The 17,107-nt window shown below is 34.9% G+C and overlaps 1 protein-coding gene across 2 annotated transcripts; it reads left to right on the top strand.

Moving 5' to 3' along the window:
• Positions 1 to 342: 342 nt before the first annotated feature.
• Positions 343 to 12,427, top strand: LOC136800340 (protein cbp-1-like). Of its 2 annotated transcripts, XR_010845694.1 has the most exons (4): positions 343 to 468; positions 2,234 to 2,371; positions 6,719 to 6,787; positions 11,836 to 12,427. XR_010845694.1 is itself a non-coding variant. In XM_067056974.1 (3 exons), exons 1-3 carry the CDS (start codon positions 422 to 424, stop codon positions 12,083 to 12,085), a joined length of 366 nt encoding a protein of 121 aa, XP_066913075.1. In that variant the 5' UTR covers positions 343 to 421; the 3' UTR covers positions 12,086 to 12,427. The 2 variants fall into 2 exon arrangements, 1 of the variants encoding a protein (XP_066913075.1); XM_067056974.1 differs by lacking the exon at positions 2,234 to 2,371.
• Positions 12,428 to 17,107: the final 4,680 nt, after the last annotated feature.

Below are 17,107 nucleotides of genomic sequence, written 5' to 3'. Positions count from 1 at the left end.
CCGAATTTTATTGGGATATTTTGTGAATAATATCGATGCTTGCTACAATTATCAACTAAAGATATCGTAAAATTTTAGTTTTTACTACAGAAATACGCGTTTTTATTCATTTTTACCCCCTGTCAATCTGTTTATTGTCTGTATCCTTTTTACTTAGAATTTTATCTGACACTTAGAAATTCTACTGTGTATCATATATAAAACCTCTAGTCTTTCTCTGTAGCCTGTCTTCCACCAAAATATGCTCTAGAGATTTAGATTTCCATAAAGTGAGTTCTGTCTTTATGTTTGAAAAATGGTATACTACATATATTATATCTTTTCTTTGTCTCGTTTAGATAACTTATAACGAAAACTGAATAAAAGAAACAATGTCAAAAACAGTTGATTGAACATTGCTCATTTATGGCATTGAATCAATATGTATGCCTTGATTTGCAAGAATGGATGTGTGGTGAAAAATGACTGGTAACCCAACAATTTAAGTTGGAGCCTGGAATTCCCGAGTTAATTTTATCCGAGTTATTTTACATATGACGTCATAATTTCAGTTTTGTTACGTCATTATGACGTCATCACAAAAATAATAACTCGAGTTGTTTTTGAGTTTTTAACTTTCCGAGTTATTTGGTGTTTTGTGACTTGGTTTCTTTTCGTGTCTTTAACTTCTCGAGTTATCACTTTTGTGGTGACCTCATAAAAACTGAAATTATGACGTCACATGCAAAATAATTCGAAAGAATAACTCGGAAAAAAATAACTCGGGAATTCCAGGCCCCATTTAAGTTGTACTCTTTTTTATAAAAACCAGTAAATTTACCGATGCTCTGCTGCTCTTATTTTTTTAACACTTTAAGCCCTAAGCCCAAACTAAGGCAAATAGAGGTATACTAGTTTGATGACGACTTCAAAAAAGTGAGGACGATGACTTTTTTAGGATGTAACCTTTTTGACTAAGTAATGCTAAAAAGCAACGAACAAAGCTTATGATTCTGGCTGAAGAAAATAACGTGTGGTACAAAGTGGAAGAATGTAAAAGAGACTTTTCCGTCAATATTTAGCCAAATTCAATAAATTTTTAAGCTTAAAATCCTTCCATTTTTGGACCTACCCCGGTGGAGGTCCTATAAATTAACCGATGTCCGTCCGTCCGCTCGTCCGTCCGTCTGTTACCAGCTTTTCTCGAGATTGGCTCATTAGTTTTTTCTGATTTTTGGCACAATGATGCAAAATGGTAATGCCCAAAATGTGACGGAGCCCGATTTTCGAGAAAAAAAATCATTTTCGGCCGAAAACGCCGGAAATATGCCGGAAAAACCGGTTTTTTGGCATTTTCTCGAGATTTTATCATTAGTTTTTTCAGATTTTTTGCACAAAGATGCGTATTAGCAATGCCCAAAACATGGCAGAGTCCGATTTTTGACAAAAATTCTTTTCCGGCCGAAAATGCCGGAAATCGCCGTTTTTGCAGATTTTCATCGGACTTTTTCCTTATAATTGGTTGTTTTTTCACACAAAAACATTGTTAATAGCAATGTCCACGATCAAGCATGGTTCAATTGTCAATAAAACTGATTTTTGAAGCCGGAACTTTCTAAAAATCGCCGGAACAGCCGATTTTCACCGGAAAAACGGTATTTCTTGAATTTCTCGAGATGTACTTTATATTTTTTTATGAAATTTTTGCACACTGATGTAAAATGACAATACCTAAAAAGTGACGGAGCCCGATTTTCGAAAAACATTTTTTTCCGGCCGAAAATGCCTGAAATATGCCGGAAAAACCGGCTTTTTTACATTTTCTCGAATTTTCATCAAAAGTTTTTTCTCATTTTTTTGCAGAAAGATGTGTATTCGCAATGCTCAAAACATGGCTGAGTTCGATTTTTGAGAATTTTTTTTTTTCGGTTGAAAATGCCGGAAATCGCCGTTTTTGCAGATTTCCATTAGATTTTTTCCTTGTATTTCTATGTTTTTCACACAAAAACATTATTGATAACAATGCTCACCATCAAGCATGATTCAATTGTCAATAAAACTGATTTTTGCGACCAGAACTTTATTTTTCCCCTACAACCCTTCCCTCTCCCCCCATCAACAATCAAAGATGAATTTATTGCGTTATGCATTTTCACTAAACGGTACATTTTTTGACTGATTTTTTTCTCCTCGCATTGCTATCCAACTTTCATCATCAGGTAGGTCCATTCAGCATCTAGCTTGTTTTTACTAGGGGAAGCATTCTGGAGGGGGGGGCTTAAAATCTCAAGATTGGCAAGAGCTATGAACTTGAAATTTCGACCATTGGTAAAAGTATGGATAATTAGAGATGATTTGCAAACAACGATTTGTTCAGCCACCTGCCTGATTGGTACATTTGTTTTCAATGGCTATTTTGCAAAAAACTGTCACTGAAAAAAATTGGTGTCATATTTGGTACTTTTCAGACCGGTCACATCGACCCTCTGCCGGGACTCAGGACCTACTAGAGCTGTTGACTTAAAATTTTCACCAAAGGTAGATATTGAAATCTTAGGTAGTGTGCAAATACTTGGTTGGAATTTTACAAACCATCTAAACCGGAAAACTTTGATCTGCTTTGACCAAGAATAAAATCTCTTTTATTCAAGTACAGTTTATTTAAGTAAAATCCTCATAAATTAGGAATTATCATTTAATGCGTTTTAAATTTACACAAAACTGGTATAGAGAATCTACCGCCCTAACATCTAACACCATTCTTTTATCTTTTTAGTGTTAAAATCGCTAATATTAACCACCCACGAGACTGCCTTTTTTTCTCAGGATTGACAAGTGCAATGATCTTGTCATAATTCCAAGCCAATAGTATTTTCCAATCCTAAGATACAGTAACCTAGGGCTAATTTAGGCAAAGAGGGCAATTTTGGCCGGTCTGTAAAATGCACGATTATGACAGGTGACCCCAACAGATTTATAAAGCCCGAAGGGCTAGATAGCGTGCTTTGGCTGTAAAGTGAGCCGTATTTCGGTAGAGATCCTACCGAGGTCACGTGACATTACAATAGAATTTCGGCACAAAAAGTACCCCAAAAGTATATGACACGTGCTCTTGTTTTCACAGAATTTGACCATGAAAAGGTTTCTTCGTGATCTATTTTTTAACGGAATTTGTAGAAGGAGCTGAAGATTTACATCGAAATTTGAAAAGTCTAAGAAAAAGTCTTTAAATAGTAAAAGTCTATAAATGGTACCTGATGGTGACGTATTGTTTTGTTGATTTAGATTCTAATTAATAATACAAAGGACGAGTTCAGTTTGAGCCATCTTAACGCTGTACGTTAAGATGACTCATTTTTACTGGTAGCATAAGTCAGGGTGGCCACTAGTCCTGGAAAGTCCTGGAAAGTCCTTGAAAGTCCTGGATTTTGTTTTAGTCCTGGAAAAGCGTCCTGGAAATTCAGAAAATTGGTTAAAGTCCTGGAAAAGTCCTGGAATATTCTTCCTTGTTAGTCCTGGAATTTAACCTTTCTCTATAAGCGATCAAGCGTGAAGGAATTTGTATTCTAATCAGATATTTATTGCTTTTATTTTCTGTATTCTACTTTAGGCGTAGAAACTTTCGCGAGCAGAAACTTTCGCGATTTTCGCGAATTTTGGCCCTTTTCGCGAAAGTAAATGTCCTTAAAAATTCTAGGAAGGGCCATTTGCGAAAGTTTATGCTCGCGAAAAATTCTTGACAAAATAGAAAATCTGTAAAACTTCAAACTTTGAATAAAATGTAACTTTTATGGCACTTTTTAGCCTGCTAAAAGACTAATAAGTCAAAGGACAAGTGTTCCAAGCCAACCCAAGAAGTATTTGTGTCTCTAAGCTATTTTTTCATGTGGAAATTCTCAATTTTACGCCTTGATTCGCGAAAGTTTATGCTCGCGAAAAATATTTTTCCGTTAAATTCGCGAAAGTAAATGTCGTGAATTTCGCAATTTTTCGTCCTCGCGAAAGTTTCTGCTCGCGAAAGTTTGTACGCCTAAAGTAATATCTGTGTTTGTAGAAGTCATAAATATTGTCAAAATCGTCAAACATAATGGCATACTCTCGGGTACCGATGGACGGGGTTTTGAATTAAGCGGTTGGAAAAAATCTCAAAATCTAATCAGGGAGGTTGGAATAGCATACCGCAGTGAATCTAAAAATAGACATTGATTTTTCTGTTTGACCGAAATTCAATCCCATCACCCTTCGCGTTAACTACGCCTGGCATGCAAATTACACTCAACTACAAAGAAAAAGTAATGACTTTCACGACTTTTTAATTAAGACGAAAAGGATTGTGGGATTGATTTTCGGTCAAGTGTTAAAAGTAATAATTATGACGTTTGCATAACGGTGTGCTATTAAAATGCCTTGGGTGGAAAACTTTGGAAAAGCAGGCTAATACAGAAGAATTAGGGCAAAAGAGGGAACTATCAAAAACATTTCCCCAAAACTTAATTAGCAGGGGGTGGGGTGGAATAAGAATGTCATGGGTGGAAAATTTTTCAAAAAGTTAATTAGCGAGGGGTACACTTATTAGGTACCCAAGAGTGTTTGGCTAAAAGCCAAAAGCATTATCGTCTAAAAACTGGTTCCTACATGAGACACTTATAAAACACCAGCTTTATGAATACACCCATTGAAGTTTTTCAAAATATCACGTCCTATCTTCGAAAATATTATCTAGTTGCGTTTCAAAGAGATAATCCTATGTTTCTGTTTCTAAAAAAGTGATATTTTCCAATTGTTGATGAAAACGATGATGCACCACTAAAATTGTTTAAGTTGGGTTTTTGGGGGGAGAAAGGGGAAAGGGGTGCCAAAACTTTTTTGTTAAATCTTATTAAAAGTTGGACTTTGTGCGTCTTAAACTGCGCCCTGAAATCAATTTTGGTGAAATAAGTTTTCAAATCTTTCATGCTCGCTTTGCTCGCAATAAGATTTTGGTAATTTTTTTGAAATCTAGTTTTGCAATTTTTTTTGACAATCTAGCAGTTTCGAATGGTAATCTAACTGTGCGCCCCATGACCAATTAGCTGAATGCAATTTAAAACATATAACCCAATTTTTTTCGCTCGAAAAGTAATTCGAAATCCGTAGTGGTTACTTTAAAAACAAAAATACAAGAGTAATGTACGGTTAACTCTCACTTTACAAAATCTTTGTCGCCTCAAAATATCCTCAACAAGTAAGACAATTTGTAAGATTCTTTTTAAAGCTATGTGATTGTCTATGCAAATCTTCTATTGGCCCAGCTAGCTTTAGTGTAGTGGGCCTTTCATTAGCATTCTGCCCGGTGTCAGTGTGTAACAATTTACTAGGCGATACGCGTTTTATTTCAAGCACCGGCTAGTACATATTGTGAAAAATTTGATTGGCTGAAACATGTCTCTTTTAGAACATGATTGGCAGAATAAAAACAATTGCAATCGTCTTTATTGGTTTAAAACATAAAAGGAGAAAATACAATTAACTACTAAAACTATAGAATATAACAGATGTACACGTTTTTTTTTTATTAGAACACCTAAAATTTGGCTGAGCCTGGATGTGCTTATTTTTTAGCCTAAAATGTTCTTAAATGCGTTCCTAATTTTTCGGACTACTTTAAATCGACAACATCATGCAAAATAAAGAGCTCTTAAAGTTGGTAAAATTTGGACAATATTTGACTCTCGATTTTAGAAAATCCATCCCTAAGTTTGGTTAAAACTGCTTGAAAAGAGGAAAGAATTGTAGTTTCTTGTCATTTTTTTCCAAACTGAGGCTGGGCTGATGTTCTTACGATGTTCGTAATTTTTCGATGAATTTCAGCCTAAATGTTCTTATAAACTGGGTTCTAATAAAGAAAACGTGTAGTACGTTTTATTAAATATTTTGATTTATTTCTCATTGTTGCTAATAAGAGATAGGCGAGTGGTTTAAGGCATCTTTGGCTTGTACTAGCGACTTTAGGTTCAAATCCTCTCTGTTACTTAAGTCTTGTTCAGTTCATATTTTTATTTGCTGGGCCTTCATGCCCTCTGGGCTTCTTTTCTTCTTGGTTAAAATCAAATTGGCCCATTCTCTATTTCGTTGCTTTGGAGCAAGTTAGAAAAAGCTTTGCACCTCATTTTTGCGTTAATATTTTTCACATACATAGCTCAGTTCCAGGAGAAAATGCTTTTCTTTTAGGATAAAAAGTCCTGGAAAATTTTAAAAACATCCTGGAAAAGTCCTTGAAAAGTCCTGGAATTTGACTTGATTTTTTGAGTGGCCACCCTGATAAGTAGAAAAAAAGCCCAATTTTTGCCATCGCAAATTCAACCGCTAAAAATCGCGAATTTTTCAACCAAAAATACATTCAAATATAGCGCTTTTGATTCTCTAAAACAAGCAAAAAAAAATTTCTAAATTATATTTGACTATCAAAAGTTACAGGCATTCTCGTTTCCACTGCCAATTATATCTGGATAGACTTTAGTTTCATTTATACTGAAGAGACGGAAAAATCGTCTGAGACGAGTAGTTTGTAAAATGTGATCTTTGGAGGAGATCCTATTTATTGAAACTTGAATGGAAAGTACACTCCTCCATAATTCTTATTTTCTAAATTGCTCGTGTATGTCATAAACAATTCTGCTGATTTTACCTTCGAGGAGTTCAAATCACTATGAATTTTTATAATTTGTGTACACTTGATTGCTTTCGTTTTATATTTTAGCAACATTTCAAATGATGATTGGAGAGGCAGAATCAATCAAAGCCAGCGTAAACATCTAGTTGATCGACTGTAAGTATACTAGTTTAACAAGAAAAAGGAAGAAAATGGGCTCGTTTGTTGTTTTTTGTGATAAATTTCAGATAACAAATATTTTTGAAAATCTTTTTACAGTTTTAAATTTTCTGTACTCGAAAATATTTTATACTCGTGACTTTTATGACTCATGACTACCTTTCTAATGAGCACAAAATTACAAACTATTTCAAAATTCATTTGCACTTTTCGTAAAACACACCCTTACAGTGCATTTCTGTTTCCTTGAAAAACACAATTGGTCCCCGTCGGTCACCTTGACTGGTTGCAACCCCGACCCTTTACCCCAGGGTCACTGCTCTTAATCAAAAAGTAAGGATATGTTGGACGGTGAAAAAGAATGCGGCTATTATATTTTGATTTTTCCCGACATGTTTCGGACTCGGTCCGTTCTCAAGGGAATGATATTTCTATATAAAACAAGATTCGCACAAATGCGACTAAATATTTCCCCCTTACACTTGAAGATGGACTCATTGAGTTTAAAGCCCGAAGGGCTAGAGTTCAATCTCTAACCTTTCTCAGGCAAGAAAAAGTGAAGCCTTAAAAATGCGCCGTACTTCAGTAACTTTCGAATTATTTATTATTTAAAGGTCTGATTGTAGCAGTTTAAGATTTTGAAAAAAATGAAAACTCGACCCTAGGCCCAAAAATCAAAATTTTCAAAAAAGAAATATGGTTTGTCTCTTAGCCAATCAGATTGCTTATATTTTTCAAGTTCAGGAAAGGAAAACAAAATTGGAGTTATGGAGCCAAAAAAGGGGAACATTCGATATATGGAGGTTTTTTTATATGAGTTTATTAGGAGATTTTCATGCTGCCAACGAATTTGTTCGAGTTAAGGAGACGTTCGAGTAATAGAGGTTCGAGTTATGGAGACTCTACTGTATTTAAAAAAGTAAGCTCATCTCCAGGATAAGATGATAAAAACTTCGGGCATTACGATATGCTTATAAAAAAGTGTAGGCTAAAAAAATAGAAAAAAGGGCTCGGTACTGAAAGGGTTAAAAGCATACACTCTTTTTTTATAAGAACAATCAGGCTTAGACTGAAACAATAGGTCTATTATTCTAGACAATAGAAAAAATAAGAACAAGCTTAGGCTTAACTCAAATTTCATGGTTCTTATAAAGAAAGAGCGTAACGGGGGTTCATAACAAGAAAATGTCAAAGTGAGGAACGTTGCATATTATTGTAGTCATGTGTTTTAAAAATTACCAGGCCAATCTCGCACTTATTTCTACCATATGTGTAGATATGTAAACATCCGTAAATCTACCATATGTGTAGATATTAGAATCCGTAAATCTACCATATGCGTAGATATCGTAAATCTACCATATGTGTAGATACGGTAAATGCTTAACATAAAGACTTATGCGCATGCGTAATGTTAACACCACATGTAGTTAAATAGCGTGATGAACAAAAAGGAATGAATCGCTAGGGGTGGTACAGTCACTTTTTGGTCGGGGTTGTGGAGGGCAAAATATGTCGTTTCGTTCTTTGATAGTTAGGGTTAGGGTTTGAAATATGTCGTTCTTTGGATAGTTAGGGTTAAGGTTTGTCATCGTTCTTTTTGTTTCGTTCTTTGATAGTTAGGTTTAGGGTTTGAAATATGTCGTTCTTTGATAATTAGGGTTAAGGTTTGTCGTTCTTTTTGTCGCTTTTTAATAGTTATTTGTCGTTCTTTTTAGATTGTCTGGATAGTATTTACCGTAACTACCAATATGGTAGATTTATGGATTTTTACATATCTACACATATGGTAGATTTACGATATCTACACATATGGTAGATTTACGGATTCTAATATCTACACATATGGTAGATTTACGGATGTTTACATATCTACACATATGGTAGAAATAAGTGTGAGAATGTGTTGAAATTACACTGAATGTAAACCTCAGATTAAGCACAAAATGTATATTAATATATATATGTATATAAAATGTATATTAAAAAATGTATAACAAAAGAACAGTAAAGCTAAGTTTGTTAAAAATCAAGGAAACCAGCACAAATGGGATAGGCCAAATCAGCAGTTTTTATTGGAATCATAAAGGCAAAGGTCAAACAATTGCATTGTGACCGTTTTGTCATTTTTTTGACAATGACTTCTTTAAGAAGAGATGCTTTATTCTATCGACCTCTTTGTCAAGAATATATGTCAACCTGAAATATCGGACAATAGTTTTTCTATCGACTTCTTTTATTTGTCGAGAATGTAAATCAATCTGCTCAAGCAGACAAGGTTTATATTTTTGCCGTGTACGAAATATCGGACAATAGTTTTTCTATCGACTTCTTTGTCGAGAGTGTAAATAATCAATCTGCTCAACAAGCAGACAAGGTTTGTTTTATCGACCTCTTTGTCGAGAATGTAAATCAATCTGCTCAAGCAGACAAGGTTTATATTTTTGCCGTGTACCTCTTTAGTGATCAAGCACTGTTGTTTACTCACACTGTTGGTGATCAATGCTTCCTTAATCACCAGCACACTGTATGGCACTTCTAGGAGAAAAAAAAAGAAAAAAGAATATTGCATCCAAAAATTTCAAAAATCCTTAAGAAAAAGATCCCTGAAAGTCACTTTTAAAGCTGTCTGACTGTCTGAAAAATAACCAGAGAGAAAGTTTCCAATTCCGTCGAGTTGACAACCAAAACAGTCCAGAACATGCACCACATGGCGAGTTAAATTTCCTCAATAAAAATTGCACATTGATTAATCCTGACTAAAGGTTTTACACTATAGACAAGAGTTCCGCCTCACTGCACAAATCGATCGGGAGAGGCGTGGGCGTTATTAAAGGGGCAATCCGCCACCACATAACACGGTTTGTTATTGTTTTTCTAAAACTCGATTACTTTTAGGGTGCATAGGGGAATTTCCAGTTGAGGCGGAGTGATCGAGATAAAAATATCACGTGACTTTTGACGGGGAAAAAATCAAAACAAACTTATGTGGTGGAAGGCACAAAAAATTATCTTCCTTTCTCAGAAAAAAGCTATCATTTTGTTTCAGCTGAAGGTAACCTGATAACAGCTGTTCGTAATTTTCTTAGGTGCACGGTAAACCTCTGAAGGCACTTGAAAATTATACACATCTGAGGAAAATAGTCCTCCCGCGGAAAATTTCACAACAAGAATCTTGTTGTGCGCCAGAAAGTCAAAAACTGATACGGCGCCCTATTCACAAACACAATCACGCAACTTTGTTGTCATCCCCAGTCCTTATAGACGATCGCGGTCCTTACGATTTTGAGATTGCATTTTCATCAGATCGTATGTTTTCACCCAGTGGGTTCGACTGACAATTCCTGCATTAAAAGCCAAGATGCAATATGTTTATTAAATACACGCTCACAGTATCTCTAGTCAGAGAAAACAATCACACATTCAAAAGTGTCTTTAGTCAGGAAAACAACCAAAACACGTACCAAAACAATCACACAAGTTTCAAAAGTTTAGAAAATCCACAAAACCTCTGACCTCATGAATGTAAGAACCAAGAATTAAAGACTTTGTTTTGGGGTCACTCGGTAAACAAATCTCATATAACTTGTTCCAGAGACATTCATTGTCCATATAAGACTGTAAGAGTTTGTATTTCAAAGCAAAAATATTTCTCGTACTGCCTATTTTTCTCATCAATTCTTCAACTTGAACCAGTTTCACATCTCAATAGAATGTTAATACCATTTTGCCAATCATTTAATGTCCAAAGTTATGGGGATGTAGCGTTTTCTTCATGTCAAGCAAATGTCTCTGAAATCTTTAAGTTGGTTGGTTTGGTATTCGGAAGAGGTAATCCATGGATATCTTTGTAATCAATGATGAAAAACTCTTGAAATTACTGATGATTACAGTTGAAGTGTTAGCCTCACATTTCATGTAATTATTGGTCGCCAATTAGATGAAAATTGTATGTTTTTTGTTCGTCAGAAAAGAGTTATAACTTTTAAAAAGAATTTTCGTCCATCTTGTATTTTGATCTGAATTATTCGTGTCTTGATTACTCAAAAACATGCGCGTAACATCAAGGTAAATCCGTGCGGTTTTGTCTGAATAACTAAGGCAAATAAAAACAAAAACAAACTTCGCAATGTGGTGGCGGATTGCCGCCCCCTTTAAGGGCGCAAAAAGGGCGTAAGTAGCCAAGGATCGGAGAAATGCCTTTTTAACTAATATTTCCCCTTATAGCGGGGAAATATTCAAAAAAGTGTTTCTATACAAAATTATTTGACGTCAAATTGGACAAATATGTCATTTTAGGCGATTTCGGCTTGAAAATGGGTTGGTGTAAATGGGGCCATCTGATAAGTTGAATTTGGTCTAAAATGAACGTGTAAATCAGACTTAGGCGCTCGGTTGGAGAAGATTGAGTTCTTGGTTCAATCATGAGGTGTGAGGGTTCTCAGTTCTTTGATCCAGAAGTTTTCTCTCTGTAGTATTATCATTTTCATTCTTTCTATATCTGTCTCATTGATCTGCTCGATGATGGTGAACTTTGCGTCTCTGTTGAAATCGTGGTTGGTTTGGTGGAAATGTTTACACGCTGGGATTGTCTCTTGTCGTGGTCTGTATGCATTACTTCTATGGTTATTGAGTCTTTGATTGAATTGGGTCTCGCTTTTTCCAATATATTTGATGTGACATTAGTTGCATTCCAGGAGGTAGATGATACGAGTGCTTTTGCAGTTAACGTTTTGGAAGATCTGGTATGTCCTTTTGGTTTGTTGGCTGGTGAAGGTTGAGGTTGACATTATTTGTTTACAGCAAATGTTTCCTATCCTTGTTAAGCAAGGCTGGCACTTTCCTTTCAGTTTTTGTTGTTTTCTTGTGACTTTGTTATCGGATATTGATGTTTGTCCAAGTAGATCTTTCAAGTTTTTGTTGCGTCTATACGCAATGACTGGTGTTTGTTGGAAGGTATCTTGAAACCGTTCGTTGATGTTGAGGATATCAAAAAGTAAGGACAAGCACAAGAACCCCACAAGAACTGTCCATTCTTTTTTCAGTATTTCTGCCATTGTGCCACAAGGAATCAACGAGCCAGGTACAACAAAAACAAACAAGTGGAAAAACCTTATTTCAAACGTTCAAAAAGCTGAAGAAGAACTTTATAGTTCTGCCGCCAGTAAAGAAGACTATTTTCACTTGTTAGCAGATAAAGTCCACAATATTCAAACAGAATTGGAGGATAAGCGCAATGAAAGACAGCGATACGTGAAAGAAGCGATGAAAAGAGACGCAGAAGGACAAAGGTGAGTGAATTCTTAACCTCCTATCGGAATGAAAAGTGTTGACATAAAAAAATTCTCAAAAATAGCCTTTTTAACTTTGAATACCGTATTCGAATGAACACCCCGGGCGTTTATTAAACTTTTAGGATTTTAGGATGGGCGTTTATTCGAGGGGGGGGGTGGTTATTAATTGATTTATAAACAAGGTCACTTTAGTAACGTTAATTGAAACCATTTTGCCTTTTCATTATTATTTCAGTACAAATATGTCAATTTAGGGATGTGGAACTTCGTCAAAATCAGTTCGAATAAAAAAAAGAATACAATCATAGTTGTAAATCTATGTTTTTCTTCATATAATACGAAAATATCAAACATTTTCCTTAAAGGACGGGCGTTTATTCGAGGAGGTGTTTAAAAGATGGACGTTTATTCGAAATAATACAGTATGTATAATTTAAACTTACCTTAAGGGAAAAAATTTTCGCGAGTAATTTCGCCAATTTGGGCGTAACATTTCGCGAAATTAATTTCCGCGAAACACACCAAAATGGCTAAATCGCGAAATTCGATTTTTTTGGAGGAAGACGGCGATGAAGTTTAATCATGACTTATCATAGAAACATTCATCTTTGATGTTATTATTATGTTAAAGTTTGTTAATGTGACTGAAATATGTCTTGAAATCAATGAAAAATATGAAAAACATTTTCTCTGTAAAAAAAAATTCTTTTGAAATTTCTCAATCTCGAAATTAAATTCCGTGAAACTTTTGAAATTGGCTCATTCACGAAATTAAATTCCGCGAAAAATTTCTTCCCTTAAGTTACCTTGTTGGATTTGTCTAAAGACTTTCCTTGGTATAAAACGAACAATATACCTTAAGGGAACTATTTTTTGCGGGAACTAATTTTTGCGGTTCGCAGTTCAAGATTTAATATTTAATATTTGCGGGAACTTAATTTTGTGGATTTCTCACTTGAAAGAAATTTAGAGCCGTACTGTGAATTATTCGACCTTTGTGTTTTCAGGTGTTTTTGAAAAATTTTGCGGGAACTTAATTTTACGGTTTGGGTCTAAATCCGCAAAAACCGCAAAATTTAGTTCCCGCAAAAATTAGTTCCCTTAAGGTAGAACAGACTGGTGACGTTGAAATTTCAATTTTAGTGACTTTTTTAAACTTACTTTATGTAATGAATTAATTTGGAACCTACTGAAGAGTAAGTCTAATATATAGGGGATGCGTATCGTCTCTGATATTTCTGCCCCAACTTACCTCCGTCTTTTCTTTTTTGGACCTACCCCGGTGGAGGTCCTATAAATTAACCGTTGTTCGTTCGTTCGTTCGTTCGTTCGTTCGTTCGTTCGTTCGTTCGTTCGTTCGTTCGTTCGTTCGTTCGTTCGTTCGTTCGTTCGTTCGTTCGTTCGTTCGTTCGTTCGTTCGTTCGTTCGTTCGTTCGTTCGTTCGTTCGTTCGTTCGTTCGTTCGTTCGTTACCAGCTTTTCTCGAGATTGGCTCATTAGTTTTTTTTGATTTTTTGCACAAAGATGCATAACTATAAACCCTCGAATGTGACGGAGCCCGATTTTCGAAAAAAAAAAATTTTGGGCCAAATTTGGGCCAAAAAACGGCTAAAAAACGGGTTTTTTAGACTTTGTGAAAAATTGGATCATTAATTTTTTCTAATTTTTTGCATGAAAGTAGGGTACCATCAAAGGTAAAAGATGGCTCAAGCATATTTTAGCAAAACATTTTTTTTGGCTCACAAAACGCATGTTTATCTATAAGAATCACTATCAATAAGTATACATCAATGTTCTTAGTCAAATTACTCAATTCTTTTATGAGATAGATGTTTTTTTTGCTCATGAGGGCTTACTTTTGAAGAATGTGTATGTTTAGACATGAAATTTTGGCTACTTGGCGTGTTTTTATAGAAAAACTGGCCAAATAAGATATTTTTTATCAGCACATTATCAATTACTTCTAGGTATTACCTTTTCTCGAGGTTGGCGCTTTCATTCTTTATGATTTTTTGCACAAAGATGCATAACTATAAACCCTCGAATGTGACGGAGCCTGATTTTCAAAAATATATATTTTTGGGCAAATTTGGGCTCAAAAACGCATGTTTATCTATAAGAATCACAAACGCACGTTCCGCAAAAATTGATTATTATGAAAACAACAGCACAATGACTTCATTTTTTTCATTCTTTGATTGGATGTGACGAAATTATGTAAATTTATGCAAATTTTGGTTACCCCAAATTTAAGGTAACTCTCGGACGAGAATTTCATGCACGATACGCATTTCTTCTGAAGGATATCTCAAAGTAAAAACATGGTCAAGTAATCAGATTCAAATTACTAAGTGACCATTTTTAGACTTACAGACGAATTCGGGTCAAGATGAACATTTTACAAGAGTTTTCGTCATTGGATTGGTCGTTAACTATTCAAACAAAAACTTTTATTATATTTTTCTAAAGAACGCGTCATCTCTATTGTTTTGAATAACCAATTATGTGAGCATCTTATAAAAACTTCAATACAACTGACGAATTCTTCTTAAAATGATTCTAAAAAGGTCAGAGTGACATTTTTCAAGCTTTCATCAAGATTTCCTTCAACGTAAAATCTTTAAGAAATGCGACGGTGATAGCTTCTGATAACGTAACAGCTCAAGAGAAGCGACTGCTTGAAAAGGCTTCAACCCGTTGACTCTTTCAATGCATCTAAATTGGAAGAAGAAAATGAATGACGGTGAAGAAAGGTAAAGAAGAAGAAGAATGTGCTGGAGGGAATCCAAGTGAAGAGCAAGAGACAAAGGAGGAAGAAGCAACAAACGAAGAAGCTGAAAATATAGATCAAGGGTAATTCTCACTCTCATTTAAAGCAACGTTGAAGAAGTGTCACCATTTTTTTCTTTTGAATTTTTATAAAACTTAAGTTTCATCATAAGTACATCCAAATTGACTGAAAAAATCGATTCTCCTGCAAACTTCTAGAATTTTAAAGACAGCCCTGCAGCTTAAAGACAGCCCTGTGTCACAGACCCTGTGGGACCCCCGCCCCACTGAAAAATTTGGCCAAAATTCTGTTCCCGGTGGGAAAATTACCCCATAATTTCAGCTCCATTGCGAATTTGACTTAGTTTTTGTTTAGAATAGGAAAAGAAATGCACTCCAAAACCATCCCCACTGAGAAGTTCTCTGTTTTACTTTTGAAGATCACTTCCACTTTGCAAACCAAGTCAAGATTGGAATCGATTACTGAAACACAAAGAAGAGAACATATTGATGAACTGTAAGTATTTTTGTTAAGGCTTTGCGATTTCCCAGGTGAGACCAGCTTGATTAGTTGTTTACGATCTCGACCGATCGTCACACTTGAAAAGAAGGTTGAAGAAGAATGTTGTCAATATTCTTATAATTTCATTGTTCAACTGCCAGTTTGTTTCAATTTGAAAATCTTTGTTAATTTAATTTTTTGCATGGTATTCATTTTCATTACATTCCATCTTCTTATTTATTTCAGTATTGCTGCCATTTTACCACAAGGAGTCAACGAGCCAAGTACAACAAAAAACAAACAAATGGAAAATCTAGTTTTATACGCCCAAAAAGTTGAAGAAGATATGTATACTTCTGCTGCCAGTAAAGAAGAATATGAATCTTTGTTAAACGAGAAAGTGAGCAAAATAAAAACAGAACTTGAAGAAAAACGATTGGACCGCGAGATGAGATCCAAAACACGAAATCAAAACGAGGATAGTGAAGGATGACTATTATATTCACACCCCTGTGTCACACGGTCTTAATTTTTGTTGTGAAGAAATCTCGGTAATCATACTTTAATGGGATAAACTTTCGCGGGGATAAAATTTCGCGGATTTCGCGGATTTGGGTGTCATCCGCGAAAATCCGCGAAATTAAGTCCCATTGGAAATTTGGAAGGGCCTCATCCGCGAAATATTTTTGAACAAAACTCAAAATATGTCAAATAAATACTATTTGAATGGTTACTGGCATCAGAAAGGCGCAAATAATGTGTATTTCAACAACCAATATGCATGATTTGACAGTAGAAGTCACAAAATCGTGAAAATATTACCACCCAATAGTGCCACACGCGAAATCAAGTCCCCGCGAAATTTTTGAATTTCACGGATAGGCTCAACCGCGAAATTTAATCCCCGCGAAAGTTTATCCCATTAAAGTAGTCATTGTTTGTTGCAGAGGTATTTACACCATATTACACAAACACATTTATTTTCTCTAAAATTACTTGCTCATACGATGTTGGTCTCGATATAATTCATACAGTAATTTATTATTCGATCACTCAAATCGCTGCATGCCCGTATAACAAAACTACTTACAGTATGTGGCCCCCAAAACGGCGATCAAATTTGAAATTTCTCTCAAATCTAGAGGAAAAGAGATTTTACAAAAATTTTAACTGCTTGAAAACCTTTAACATCTCTACTTTATTTCCTGGAAGTTATTTTTCAAAATTTTCAATTTTAACAATATTTTTCAATCGCCTAAAGATAGGTAGCTTTGGCCCCCAAAACGGAGGTTTGAAATTTTAGCGATTTCTCGAGATATCTTTAAGATATGAATACAAAACTTTGACCATAGTTTTGAAATACGATTTAGAGGGTTTTGGGCATAAATTTATTTGATAAAATTTTTACAGTATACCCCTGGTTGTCAAAATGCAGGTTTGGGGCCCCCAAAACGGAGGTGTAGTTAAAATCGAATTATTAAGCCCACTGGTAATAGGGGGAAAAACTATGAACATATTTGTGTTTTCCCTTAAATTTACGACCCGATGGATATAAAATTTATGATTTTTATGAAATATTTCAAGATTTTCGATATTACAAAGTCCAAAATGAAAATTTAGAAATTTTCAAGATGATAATTTTGATTTAACAACGTCTTAATCAAGTTTTTGAAAACAAATCTCTTTTGAAAATAGTTCCATTCATGTATGGAATAAGCTGTGAAAATTTTAGAAGAAAAGCTTAACTGAAACT

Source organism: Clytia hemisphaerica, unplaced genomic scaffold, assembly GCF_902728285.1.
Source record: "Clytia hemisphaerica strain Z4C2 unplaced genomic scaffold, Clytia hemisphaerica genome assembly, whole genome shotgun sequence".
Lineage (NCBI taxonomy): Eukaryota > Metazoa > Cnidaria > Hydrozoa > Leptothecata > Clytiidae > Clytia > Clytia hemisphaerica.
Note: the sequence above shows the minus strand (reverse complement) of the source record. Positions and strands in the feature narration are given on the sequence as shown.